The sequence below is a fragment of the Erpetoichthys calabaricus genome, chromosome 2 (assembly GCF_900747795.2).
Source record: "Erpetoichthys calabaricus chromosome 2, fErpCal1.3, whole genome shotgun sequence".
NCBI classification, from domain to species: domain Eukaryota; kingdom Metazoa; phylum Chordata; class Cladistia; order Polypteriformes; family Polypteridae; genus Erpetoichthys; species Erpetoichthys calabaricus.
Window position 1 is genome coordinate 128,615,215 of NC_041395.2, and position 14,539 is coordinate 128,629,753.

Sequence of the window (14,539 nt, forward strand, 5' to 3'; positions counted from 1 at the left end):
AACCCCCCCCCCCTTAACCGGCTCGCACTTCTCTATATATGCGGGGAGGACATGGCAGCTGCAGCCCATCAGCCACAGGAACAATCATGGATGTGGGCAGTTTCCCACCTGTGCACTTAAGTGAGAAACGCAGACACCGCAGATCGCAGCTTGCAACTGCTACCACGCCCCCTCGCTAAGCTGAGAGCTATACCCACAGCCTAGCTCATGGCTCGTTACGCGAGCCAATGCTCGCATTTAGATCAGAAATTTTCGCTCATACTTTCCTCGTATTTTGAATTTCTCGTATACAGAGGTGATCGTATCTCGAGGTTCCACTGTGTGTATATATATATATATATATATATATATATATATATATATATATATATATATACACACCTGCGGTGGATTGGCACCCTGCCCGGGATTGGTTCCCTGCTTTGTGCCCTGTGTTGGCTGGGATTGGCTCCAGCAGACCCCCGTGACCCTGTGTTCGGATTCAGCGGGTTGGGAAATGGATGGATGGATATATATACACATATACATATATATATACATATACATATATATACATATACATACATATATATAGATATAGATATACAGTGATCCCTCGCTATATCGCGCTTCGCCTTTCGCGGCTTCACTCTATCGCGGATTTTATATGTAAGCATATTTAAATATATATCGCGGATTTTTTGCTGGTTCGCGGACTTCTGAGGACAATGGGTCTTTTAATTTCTGGTACATGCTTCCTCAGTTGGTTTGCCCAGTTGATTTCATACAAGGGACGCTATTGGCAGATGGCTGAGAAGCTACCCAACTTACTTTTCTCTCTATCTCTCTTGCGCTGACTTTCTCTGATCCTGACGTAGGGGGTGTGAGCAGGGGGGTTGTTCGCACACCTAGACGATACGGACGCTCGTCTAAAATGCTGAAAGATTATCTTCACGTTGCTACCTTCTGTGTGCAGCTGCTTCGTGAAGCGACATGCTGCACGGTGCTTCGCATACTTAAAAGCTCAAAGGGCACGTATTGATTTTTGACTGTTTGTTTTTCTCTGTCTCTCTCTCTCTCCCTGCTCCTGACAGAGGGGGTGTGAGCTACCGCCTTCAACAGCTTTGTACCGGCGTATTCAGCATTTCTTAATTGAAAATGTTCCTTTAATCGTCAACATGTCTCAATGAGTCGTTCTGGTGGTTTTACTTGACGTTTTGATCTTCTGGTTAATTGTGTTTGAAGTTGAGATGTTCTTTCCTGATTTATACTTGTTTTCTCGTTAATATTTGTTTTGCTGGTGTTAGTGTTCTGATTAGAGGTTATTGGTCCTTTGATGTCTCGACGGTTTCTTCTTAGAACAGCTCCTATTACGCAATTCCGTCACATACTGGTCTATTGTTTCGCCGCTTTTCTGGAAACGTAAAAAAACTTGTGACGTTTGCGCTTTGGGTTGCAATACGCTTCGAATTTTTCAACTATTTTGTTCAATTTCATATTGTCTCCATCTTCTTCAAACTGAAAATTGTTATACACCTCTAGCGCCTCTTCGCCAATTACATGTAGAAGCATAGACGCTTTCATTTTTTCACTTTGCTTCAATCGCAGCAAGATACAACTCGAATCTCTGTTTAAATCTTTTCCAATTTTCAGCTACATTTCCCTTTAACTGGAGATTTGGTGGGGGCTGTAATCCTTCCGTATTTTTTTTTCTCTTTTGCTAGAACATCTTAGCGCTTTCTGACCACGTTTTCGGGTTACTCACAGACACGAGACTCGTTCAAAAGCTGAACCTCTTCTTCACATTCCTCTTCCAATCCGCCACTTCTGACACCATGTAGTGATCTTGTTAGGTTCGTAGTTTAATCAATACACAGGATTGAAAGATATAACTTTTTAATAGACAGACTTTAGAGACATTTACTGTACATGTTACTACTCGTTCTTTAGTTCACGCCCATTCTCCTACTTGCATCGGCATTCACAGGCATTACTAATCATTCTGTAAGTATCCCTTAATAGACCTTACTAATCAACTATCATTACAAAATCCAACATGGTTTGTGCCCTTCAGAATGAAAACAGTTTGCATTTACTTTTTTAATAAAAGGCGAGCTTTTAAGCCTGAGAAATCACCCCGTAAATGCACACGTTTAATTGCACATGTGTTAATATGTATGCTTACACAGTATTAAACCCACCAAGACATGGAATCGTTTAAATCAAGGCGCTGTGCTACCTTCTTCCAGATCGGCCCCAAGGCGTTTCACGTGATTACGTAGGAGGCGTGATGACGCGATACACAACTCCGCCGCCGTCCATTACAGTACAGTAATCCCTCCTCCATCGCGGGGGTTGCGTTCCAGAGCCACCCGCGAAATAAGAAAATCCGCGAAGTAGAAACCATATGTTTATATGGTTATTTTTATATTATCATGCTTGGGTCACAGATTTGCGCAGAAACACAGGAGGTTGTAGAGAGACAGGAACGTTATTCAAACACTGCAAACAAACATTTGTCTCTTTTTCAAAAGTTTAAACTGTGCTCCATGACAAGACAGAGATGACAGTTCAGTCTCACAATTAAAAGAATGCAAACATATCTTCCTCTTCAAAGGAGTGCGTGTCAGGAGCACAGAATGTCACATAGATAGAGAAAACAATCTCTAGCAAACAAATCAATAGAGCTGTTTGGCTTTTAAGTATGCGAAGCACCGCGGCACAAAGCTGTTGAAGGCGGCAGCTCACACCCCCTCCGTCAGGAGCAGGGAGAGAGAGACAGAATTTGTTTTTCAGTCAAAAATCAATATGTGCCCTTTGAGCTTTTAAGTATGCGAAGCACTGTGCAGCATGTCGTTTCAGGAAGCAGCTACACAAAAGATAGCAACGTGAAGATAATCTTTCAGCATTTTTAGACGAGCGTCCGTATCGTCTAGGTGTGCGAACAGCCCCCCTGCTCAATCCCCATACGTCAGGATCACAGATAGTCAGCGCAAGAGAGAGAGAGAAAAGTAAGCAATCTAGCTTCTCAGCCATCTGCCAATAGCGTCCCTTGTATGAAATCAACTGGGCAAACCAACTGAGGAAGCATGTACCAGAAATTAAAAGACCCATTGTCCGCAGAAATCCGCGAACCAGCAAAAAATCTGCGATATATATTTAAATATGCTTACATATAAAATCCGCGATGGAGTGAAGCCACGAAAGGCGAAGCGCGATATAGCGAGGGATCACTGTATATGGACAAAAAATAGGTTCCAGTTATGACCGTTACGCTTTGAATATCGAAATGAAACCTGCCTAACTTTTGTAAGTAAGCTGTAAGGAATGAGCCTGCCAAATTTCAGCCTTCCACCTACACGGGAAGTTGGAGAATTAGTGATGAGTCAGTCAGTGCGGGCTTTGCCTTTTATTAGTTAGTATGGATGGATGGATGGATAGATATTTATATATATATATATATATATATATATATATATATACACACACACACACACACACACACACACACACACACACACACAGTGGAACCACGGGTCACGAACATCTTGGACCACGTACAAATCGGGTTATGACCAAAAAGTTCGCCAAACTTTTGCATCTGTTCACGACCACACACTCGGGTGACGAACAAGCCAGTTTCCCTTCCGGTTTGTACACGCCAATGATTTCCGCACGTGTTCAGTCTCTCCCTGTGCAGCAAGCGAGCGAGAGAGCCCAAGCTCTCAAGGGGTGTTTTGGCCGACACTCGGTGGGGCAGAAGGAAGTGGTTGCTCCAGCTGAGCGATCAAGGAGCTGGAGTGATCAGAAGACGTAAGTAAACATTTAGTTTACTATTACACTGTGCATTCTATGGTATAATTAACTATTTCTGTGCTTAAAAATCTTTAGAAAAATATATATTTACATACAGCTCGTACGGTCCATAACGGATTAATTGTATTTACATACAATCCTATGGGGGAAATTACTTTGGGTCACAACCAAATCGGGTTGCGACCAGAGTTTTGGATCGAATTACGGTCGTGACCCGAGGTTCCACTGTACATACATTTTTTATATATATATATATATATATATATATATATATATATCTATAATAATAAAAGGCAAAGCCCTCACTGACTGACTGACTCACTCATTGACTGACTGACTGACTCATCACTAATTCTCCAACTTCCCGTGTAGGTGGAAGGCTGAAATTTGGCAGGCTCATTCCTTACAGCTTACTTACAAAAGTTAGGCAGGTTTCATTTCGAAATTCAAAGCGTAATGGTCATAACTGGAACATATTTTTTGTCCATACACTGTAATGGAGGAGGCGGAGTCACGTATCGCGTCATCACGCCTCCTACGTAATCACCTGAACTAAAAACAAGGAAGAGATTTACAGCACGAGTCACACGCGGGAACGAAGGTAAATGACGTTAATTTTTGACTGTCTTTTAATACTGTGTAAGCATACATATTAACACATGTGCAATTAAACGTGTGCATTTACGGGCTGATTTCTCAGGCTTAAAAGCTCGCCTTTTACTAAAAAGGTAAATGCAAAACTATTTTCAATCATTTATTGAAACACTACCGTTAAGGATTGCAATAACATATTCGCGCGAAAAAAGAACGAAGTAGGGGGAAATGGAGGAACAGCCGGAAACAGCGAAGAGCAAAAAATTAATTAAACAATTGAGAACGGAGCGAGTGAAGCATACAAGCATGTTCATAAGGGAAACAAAGCACGGTGTAAAACGTAAGTTTAAATTAAGTTTATAGAAACGCTCCCGCTGCGGATTGCAATAACATATTCGCGAGATAAAAGTTTAATGAGAAGACACGAGGTATAAACGAACCACACGCCGTGGCGCAACGTTAAGGGCAACAGTTTCAACCATTCTATGATCTGCTTCTCGCAACTGAAAGACGGCACATGGCGGATGTTAGCCGACTTGCTGACCGCAACGTTAGGGGCTTCAACTATGGCGCTGACGCCACATCTCAGTGCCAACACTTTGCAGACTGTACTTAAAAGACACGCCCTCCTCACTGGACAGTTAAAAAGACCAATCAAACTAACGATGACATCAAGTATTACCCAATCAAAAGTAGGAAAGGAGGCATCTTCATAAAATGCGTGTGGGATGATTTGCATGACACGCTGCTTTAAAAAAAAAATGATAAAAAATATACGGGATAAATCCCGTCCAGTATTGATTCAAAACGGGACGCGCAATTTCATTCTCAAACGCGGCACGATTCCGTATTTTAAAGGACGGGTGGCAACCCTACAGTGCCAGGTAACCACCCATACAATCAGATTGTGATTCAAACTAGGAATGCAATGAATGTAATTACCCCGATCTACATACAAGGCGAAAGTCTTGCAACATTCAAAGATGATGGTTTGGGATAATTAGTACTTATTAAGTACACCATGGCACATAAAAGAGCTTATGAAGCCTTGAACCGAAAAAAGCAAGATCTCAGAGATCGTAAAAAAAAAAAAAAGGAGGTGATGTCGTTTTACTCGCTGTACATTTTAGTCAAACATTACCAGTTATTCCACGAGGGAGACCAGCAGATGAACTCAACGCGTGTTTAAAATCCATGCTTCTCCCACGCTCGGTTATATGTCGCGTGTTCTCGGGTAGGTACACCAAAAAATGTATACATTTAAGCATGTAATGGGCAAACAAAAAATGAGGTATACCCGAAGGCACTGCAGTAGTACTCAATGTAACTTTACTTCTTAAATGTTAATGTTTTACTGTTTAATAATTTATACGCTTCTTATATATTGTTCAAATTCTTTTATCAAAATACCAGTGACAGCGCAATGCACAATAACATGGAGTGAATACACCATACGCATCTGCCCACGGCCGCCCTGGTGTGCGCAGATAGGAGTTGATTCTAAAATAAAATAAACATAAAAAGAGTAATACAATCATCACCCATAAAGCGGATAGCAGACGTGACGTATTATATGTGTACCACATTTCAAGTCAATAGGTGAAACGGTTTGCAAGCTACAGGTGATTTAAAATCCTGGACAGACCAACGAAAAGCCACGGTAGCAAATTATAGAAGAAGATTTTACTGTTTAATAATTTATATTTATATGAAATGTGCTTCTTATATATTACTTCATATTCTCATATGATAATGATGTTAATGTTGTTTATATTGATTTCTATGTTATTGTAAGTGCATCTATGTGTATATGTATGTATGTATGTATGTATGTATGTATGTATGTATGTATGTGTGTGTGTGTATATATATATATATAAAAAATATATATATAAAAAATATATGTGTATATGTATATATAATATATCTGTATATGTGTGTATATGTGTGTGTATATGTATATATATATGACAGCAACACTCATAACAATGACAACACAATTACATTGACAATCATGTTACGTTATTTTTAAAATGTTTCCTTTACTTTTTCATAACCTCTTTAACACACTACTTCTCCGCTGCGAAGCGCGGGTATTTTGCTAGTATATATATATATACACACACACACACACACACACACACACACACACTGTATAATATATAATAACAAGGGGGCTCCGCCCCCTGCTCGCTTCGCTCGCCTACCCCTGGCGTTGGGTATCCTAAAATACATTAGTCGAGCTCGTTCGTTTTGGAGCCGTGCCCGCTTTGCCCGCGGCATTTCAGACGCGTGTTGTAGGTGCCTGCGTTCATTGATTTTATCCAGGCGGGCACGTGTTTGTATATCCGTCAGTCAAGCTCGTTCGTTTTGAACCCGTGCCTGCTTTGCTTCTGCAGTTTCAGATGCGCGTTGTAGGCGCCTGCGTTCATTGATCTTATCCAGGTGGGCTCGTGTTTGTATTGTTGAGCTGTATTGTGTTTGAATTTGGTGTAAAGCGTTCAGCGGTTTGTACAATCCCCCAATCCCAAGCAGCACATTATTCCTAACTTCACTCCGCAGTAGTGCCACTCACAATATGGCGGTGACGCCTGCGCCTTCGGTACTATGTCGGGTTTCACTATGCTGTGTAGGCGCCTTTGCCTTTCGTACTTTCCCACGCCTTCTGTACTATCTTTGTGGACCTGTGGGGCCTCTGTAGCCTCTTCAGTTTGAATCTGGGCTGCAGCGCATAATCCTCTTTTTTGTGTAGCTGTGTCGGTAGTCGTTAGCTATGGGCGCGTTGTTGCTTTATTTCTCATTCACGTCAGTTGAGCTCTTTCGTTTTTGGGCCGTGTCTCCTTCGTTCGCGGTGGATACGACTTCGCTTGCGGTTTATGAGAAGCGCGCTGTACGCGCCTGCGCAGTATGTCTCATGGTCCCATCGCCGTGTACCTGCGTCCATGCCATCCGGTTTACCATTCTCGGTTAGTAATATGGATAAATCAGATTTATTTAAATGATGGTAGAACAAAGAATGCAGCGACATTAGATAGGTTAAAAAAATCCTGTCACTGAAAAAGGTGGCAACCAGTAATTTAAATGTTTTAGGTTTATTATTATAGTCTGGGTTATAATGCTTTATCCTTTTGTAATTAACACAAGATAAATTGTGCAATATTAGACATGCTATTAAAAAAAAAAAAAAAAGAAACCCGGAACCTCTCTTTGAGGTTTTGTTTCTCATTGAATGGGAATTTCATTAATTCTCAATTTATAACACTCTGCTAAACTTCATCTTTAGCCCAGTATGGACCAGGCTAAGACATGACACTTAGTTGCCTCAGTTACTAAACGTGACTTGCCCTAATCCTCACTGAACTGAAACTGGCTCAGATAAGCACATCCTCTCAATTTAAGCAAGGCTTATTCTCTAAGCTGAAAAAATACTCCCTGGTTCCTTCAAGAAAAACAAATGGGAGTGTATGTGTGTCATTACAAAAGTGATCAAAGTTGCAGGACTATTTTCCTAAATTGTGTTTTCCTACATTCTCACAAAAGGACAAGTTGTTCACAACTTGAAGGATCGGGGGGAAAAAAAGCTGAAATTCTAAAAGCATTTCAATGAAAAAAAAATTTTCAATGAAAACAGACACACAAAAAATTACTGGCCATTTCTCAGCATGATGTATACTGCACAACAATGATGGTCCTTTTCCTCATATTTATTATTAATACTGAAAATACTGCTCAGTTATATAAGGACAAAACCAGGAGGGATCTCTTTCACTTATAAAATTACGTGCATGGAAAATCTGAGTCCATCAATGTGAGCTCATATGATTACAGTGGATTTGGAACATATCATCTTAGATAACATTGTAATTGTGAGATATGAATCTCTCGTCAACAGACCTACTGTACATTTGAAGAAAATATATTTTGGTATTAATCCTGTGACACTAGCATTTTTTACTACTATATGTTATGGGGTTTAGATGGATAAGTTCTGTATTTTCCAAGTCTAAGTTACTTCTTCACAATCAAGGTATATATTACATTTGCCTCTTAAAATTGTGTCCTAAAGTGAAGCATTATTTTAAAATAAACATTGCTTTTACTCTATAATGGAGATGAAGCGTCCTGGAATCCTGATATGAAAACAAAAGCAATAAAATTCACTGCATATATCCATTTTTTCAGAGCAGAACTGTTAAGTATTGATCAACATCTTGAGATTACACAGACAATGCGTTTTTCCTTAAAAGTCATCTTCAAACAAGGTTTCTGATGTTATTCAAAGCTGATACCCAGATGTGAATTGCCGTCTCAGTTCTGTAAACAACTAGATAATAGTCACTGATAAAAGTCACAGTTTTGGTTGCTCAGTCTTTCAATATACAGAAGCTCATTTCATTATTTTCCAAAATTATTGCCCGCTGCCATTAAGTACTATCATGTATCATCATGTGCTTCAGTGGTCTACCAAGATAAAGACAAAGCACACATGTAGTGTGCTATCAAGTAACAATACTAAACAGACATTATATACATACATTTACCTTGAATTTAGAAAGTTTAGTATGGATGTTTTAGTATAGGGGGAATGGTGGCACACAGCTGTCACTCCTACCTCACAGTAACCAGGTTCATCATGGAGTTTCCATGTTCTCCCCATGTACTTATAGAATGATTGGTATCAGCAAGTCTCAGTGAGTTTACTCGCTCAAAAATGTTGTCCTTGTCTTATAAAATGTGATAATTGTTTTTGGAGATTGCACCTGTATCATCGTGGTTCGACTCTTTTGCCTTCTCTGCCTTTTCCACTTTTTCAGTATTTTTTTTTAATTACTCATGCACAAGACACACCATGGAAATTGAGTAATCGTTAAGTGTTAAATGCTATAAAATAGCATTTTCTGCAAACCACTTACAAGTCCATTCTTAAATTAATCATAACACTATCATTATAAAAACCTTTGCTGATATAACCTTAATTTGTGTTATAAATTAGGTTTGAAAATTCTCTTATACAAGAAATGTTATAATTGTGATTAGATTTAAGCATAGTTTGTTATTACTGTGTAACAGATTCTAAGAATATATTACACCGATCAGGCACAACATTAAAACCACTTACCTAGCACTGTGTAGGTCTCCCTAGTGCCACCAAAGCAGCTCTGACCCATTGAGGCATGGACATGAAACTTCTGAAGGCGTCTTATTGGATCTGCAGCTAATGCCTTGGTGCCAGATACAATAAGTCCTGTAAGATGTGATGTGGGGCCTCCATGGATCAACTTGTTTATCCAGCATGTCCCACAGATACTAGATCAGATTGAGATCTGGGAAATTAGAACACCAAGCCTACAGCATTCCTGAACAATTTTTGCAGTTCAGAAGGGCGCAATATCCTGATGAAAGATGCTACTGCCATCAGTGAATATTTTTGCCATGAAGGGGTGTACGTGGTCTGCAGTAACCTTTAGGTTGGCTGTAATGTTGGAGTAACATACATATAAATGCCAGAACCCCAGGTTTCCCAGCAATACGTTGTCCAAAGAATCACACTGCCGCTGCCAGCTTGCGATCTTCCCATAGTGCCTCCTGCTACCATCTCTTCCCCAGGTAAAAGATGCACACGCACCTGACCGTCCACATAGTTTAAAAGATAATGTGATTCTTCAGACTATACCACCTTCCTCCATGGTTCAGCTCTGATACTCACAAGCCCATTGTAATCACTTCTTGTGGTGAACAGAGGTCAGCATGGGCACTTGGAGTGGTCTATGGGTACACAGCCCCATACACAGTAAGTTGCTATGTACTGTGTGTTCTAACACCTTTTTTATCATGGCCAGCATTACATTTTTCAGCATTTTGTGGTACAGCAGCTCTTCTGTTGGATCAGACCAGACAGGCTAGCCTTCATTTCCCTTATGTATCAATTAGTCTTGGAGGCTCATGACCTTGTCACATACAGGGAACAAGATCTGCCATTTTGGAGATGATCTGACCCAGTCATCTAGCTATCTTAACTTGGCCCATATAAAAGTTGCACAGATCCATATGCTAGCCCTTTTCTACTGCTTCCAAAACATCACCCATCAGTGATTGTTCACTTGCTGCTTAATATATCCTACACCTTGAAAGGTGTCACTGTAATGAGATAATCAATGTTATTCACTTCACCTGTCAGTGGTTTTAATGTTGTGGCTGATCGGTGTTATAAATTATGTGCATATTTTAGTCTTTAATTAAGTGTACAAGAAAAAAAAATGACATTTATACAGTTCTAAAAATATACAGTTCTAAAAAGAACCAACTATCACACACAATTTAAATACAACAAACAAAGCGGCAAGTAGACAGTACATTGTACTTATAAAATATATCATGCACCAACTTTGCCTTAAAATAAACTGCTTACCTGTTAATGGTGTGACACATGCGAGGAATAAGCCTGGCTAAGAACATCAGGGAATCCCAGTCAGGGGCATCTTTACTAGATACACCACACACATAACTGTATGAACGACAGTCTCCCTAAAATGGAAGATATTAAAACAATTTTTGTTTTTGTAGTTTATTTTTAAGAAAAAATAAATAAATCAACCAGTGATTTAAGGCCTTTTGTAATAATGCTGTCACTTAAACCAATATTTTAAGTTTTGAATGTTTCATAATAATAAAAAAAGGTATTTACAGTTCAAAGACATGCAAATTTGCTTTTCAAAACGGCGGGCACTAATATCTACTTTCACATGCAAGAAACACAACATCAGCAGTGAGAACATTAACAAGCTGTTTTCAGAACAAATATCTGAATCTTTCAGTTTAAGCACTGCTTGCTTCTCAAATCAAGTAAGATTTTAATTAAACACAGTGATCTGTTGACCTTCTGCACCCAACACATTTTTTTTCATGAGCAGATTTGACATTGTTTGCTGTGGTCCAGCTTTGGCCTCCAAAAATGCCCATTCTACCAGAAAGTTTATTTCCATTTCCCTTGAAAACATGAAATGAAAAATTTTCAAGCTATCACTACAAACTACATTGGTTAAGTAACATATAAAAAAATTTATGTTAAATTATCTGTTTGGAAAAATATTAAAATGCAAATGTGTCACCTGAACTCCCACAGTTTTGATTGGCAGTAAGAAGGCATTAAGTGAATGTAGACTTGTGATATGCATTAATTTGTCTTGCTCTTCATCAGATACACAAGATTTTACCCTTTGCAAAAGGGTATGTGGCTGCAGAAGAGACAGAAAACACGACAAATCATTACATAAAGAAATGGAAATATGAGTTATATTGATGAGACAATACACACACACACACATATATATATATATATATATATATATATATATATATAAAATATATATATACACATACACATACACACACACACACACACACACACACATATATATATATATATACATATATACACATACATACCCATACACACATTTTAAAAGTTCTTACTTTAAGGCAAACATATGGGAAACATGAAACCCTAAACTGGCAACTAGTAGGAATGGGTCATTCCATGTCAAATAAACCAATTTTCCAGAAATCCCACGCACTTCAGTCTCAAAAAAAATTCTGAAAAAATAACCAGGTGTACCCATTTTATCCAAATTAAAACTTAGCTTGATGTAAGATCAATACTTTCCAAGATACAGCCAATTCTGTGAAGGGAGAGGCATGTCAAATTTGATATGGCTTTATTTTTTCATCAATTTCACAAGACCATGTCTCAAGAACTAAACCACCTAACATGCATATATTTTGCATACTGGTACCTTTATAGGAATACAGTAATCCCTCGCTATATCGCGCTTCGCCTTTCGCGGCTTCACTCCATCGCGGATTTTATATGTAAGCATATTTAAATATATATCGCGGATTTTTCGCTGCTTCGCGGGTTTCTGCGGACAATGGGTCTTTTAATTTCTGGTACATGCTTCCTCAGTTGGTTTGCCCAGTTGATTTCATACAAGGGACGCTATTGGCAGATGGCTGAGAAGCTACCCAACTTACTTTCTCTCTCTCTCTCTTGCGCTGACTTTCTCTGATCCTGACGTAGGGGGTGTGAGCAGGGGGGCTGTTCGCACACCTAGACTATACGGTCGCTCTAAAAATGCTGAAAGATTATCTTCAAGTTGCTATCTTTTGTGCAGCTGCTTTCTGAAAGGACATGCTGCACAGTGCTTCGCATACTTAAAAGCTCGAAGGGCACATATTGATTTGTGCTTGAAAAACAAACTCTGTCTCACTTATCTGCTCCTGACGGAGGGGGTGCGAGCTGCCGCTTTCAACAGCTTTGTGCCGCGGTGCTTCGCATACTTAAAAGCTAAACAGAGAGAAATGCAAACAAATCAATAGGGCTATCTCTGTGACAGTCACTGCTCCTGACACGCACTCCTTTGAAGAGGTAGATATGTTTGCATTCTTTTAATTGTGAGACGGAACTGTCATCTCTGTCTTGTCATGGAGCACAGTTTAAACTTTTGAAAAAGAGACAAATGTTTGTTTGCAGTGTTTGAATAACGTTCCTGTCTCTCTACAACCTCCTGTGTTTCTGCGCAAATCTGTGACCCAAGCATGACAATATAAAAATAACCATATAAACATATGATTTCTACTTCGCGGATTTTCTTATTTCGCGGGTGGCTCTGGAACGCAACCCCCGCGATGGAGGAGGGATTACTGTAGTATGTGACAAATTAAAAATATTTATGACACCACCTGGTAAGAGCAGACCTTCAAAAATGTGTATTTGTCATATTTAGGCTTTCAGAAAGCATGCTTCTAACTGATATAGCCTACTAGACTTTTTTCCATGTTTAGATACCTACACAAGGCTTTTCAAAAGGTTATAAACAAACAAGAAACTGCATTAGGGTTTGACCAGCAGACATCTCAAATGTGAAAAAATAATTTGGGGTCTAATTTTCAAACCAGCTAATGCACTGTGGGAATGTCCAGACAATTTAAAAATATTTGTTTTCCTGTATCCTACATGGTTCCTTCTTTCTCAAGAAACAAGTCTTACTTTTCTAAACACTGGTTAAATTCTCCATTTGTCAGTAATGATAATCATCAAGTTCTTCACCTCTAACTTGGGTATAGGATTAATGGAAAAAATAAATCACCAAAGGCACATTAAGCACAACATATGAACAATAGCGGCTTGATTTTACATTAAACACTAATTATAATGAAATGTTAACATCTTGGTATTGCAGTAGCAGGGATGTGACCCATTTCATTTCTGTTTCAAGCAAAATGCACAGTGTAGGGCATCTTTGCCTTTGAGATCTGTACTGCCACCTACTGTCTGTTGAAGATGCAGTAAGCAGTACAATAACACACTGTAAAGGGATCCAACAAATATCGACTCTTGGTGGTCAATGGAAAGACTGTGCAGGATAGTTTGGATGCATGAAGCAGATCAGGATGTCTGATTCCATGTCACTCCTGCCACGAATCACATAAAACCAACAATTTTCATCATACATGCACCCAACATAGCCTCCAATAGGACACTGGTCTAATGTGGGGGATGCATCTGATCCATCAGGAGTGTGATCGTGAGAGTGCAGGATTTCAGCAGCTGCTTCAGTGGTGAATATTCGTACAGTCAATTGACTGTCTACACCAGACACCCAGCTGACTTTGAGTTGGCCATCTTCTACAGGGATGGAACAGTGGTATTCTCAAGTACCATGTACTCTTTTAACCATGGAGAATCGCATTCTCTGTTCAGCAACATGAGACAGGACATCGTGATTTGATATTGAAAAAAAAGTTTTACTTTTTTTTTTTTTTTTAAACTTACTGATTGAAAACTCAATAATTACCATTATTGAAACATGGTGCATTTAGCCTATGTTTAGGACAGAAAATAAACATTTGCATTTGAAGATTTGCATAAAAAAAGGTTTGTGTTTTGAGAAAGAAGGGACAATGTAGAATAAACAAAAATTATTTTAAAAATTACCTGCACATTCCTACAACCCATTATGATGTTCTGAAAATGAAACACAAAATGGATTTGTTGGAAATGAGAGGTCTGCTGTCAAAACCCTGATACAGTTACTTTTCTGTTTATTGCTTTTTCAGAATAAGAAAAAAAATCAAGTCTGTGCTGTTTACA

General features: G+C 39.1%; 1 protein-coding gene across 1 annotated transcript in view; it reads right to left on the reverse strand.

Annotated features, from left to right (window-relative positions):
- The window catches only part of gmps (guanine monophosphate synthase), a 101,667-nt gene that overhangs the window by 19,734 nt on the left and 67,394 nt on the right, over window positions 1-14,539 (reverse strand). Inside the window, exons 12-13 of the mRNA XM_051922341.1 lie at window positions 11,499-11,624; window positions 10,799-10,914 (exon numbers count right to left, since the gene is read on the reverse strand). Coding sequence (XP_051778301.1) covers window positions 10,799-10,914; window positions 11,499-11,624 — 242 coding nt within the window. The remainder of the gene's footprint in view (window positions 1-10,798; window positions 10,915-11,498; window positions 11,625-14,539) is intronic.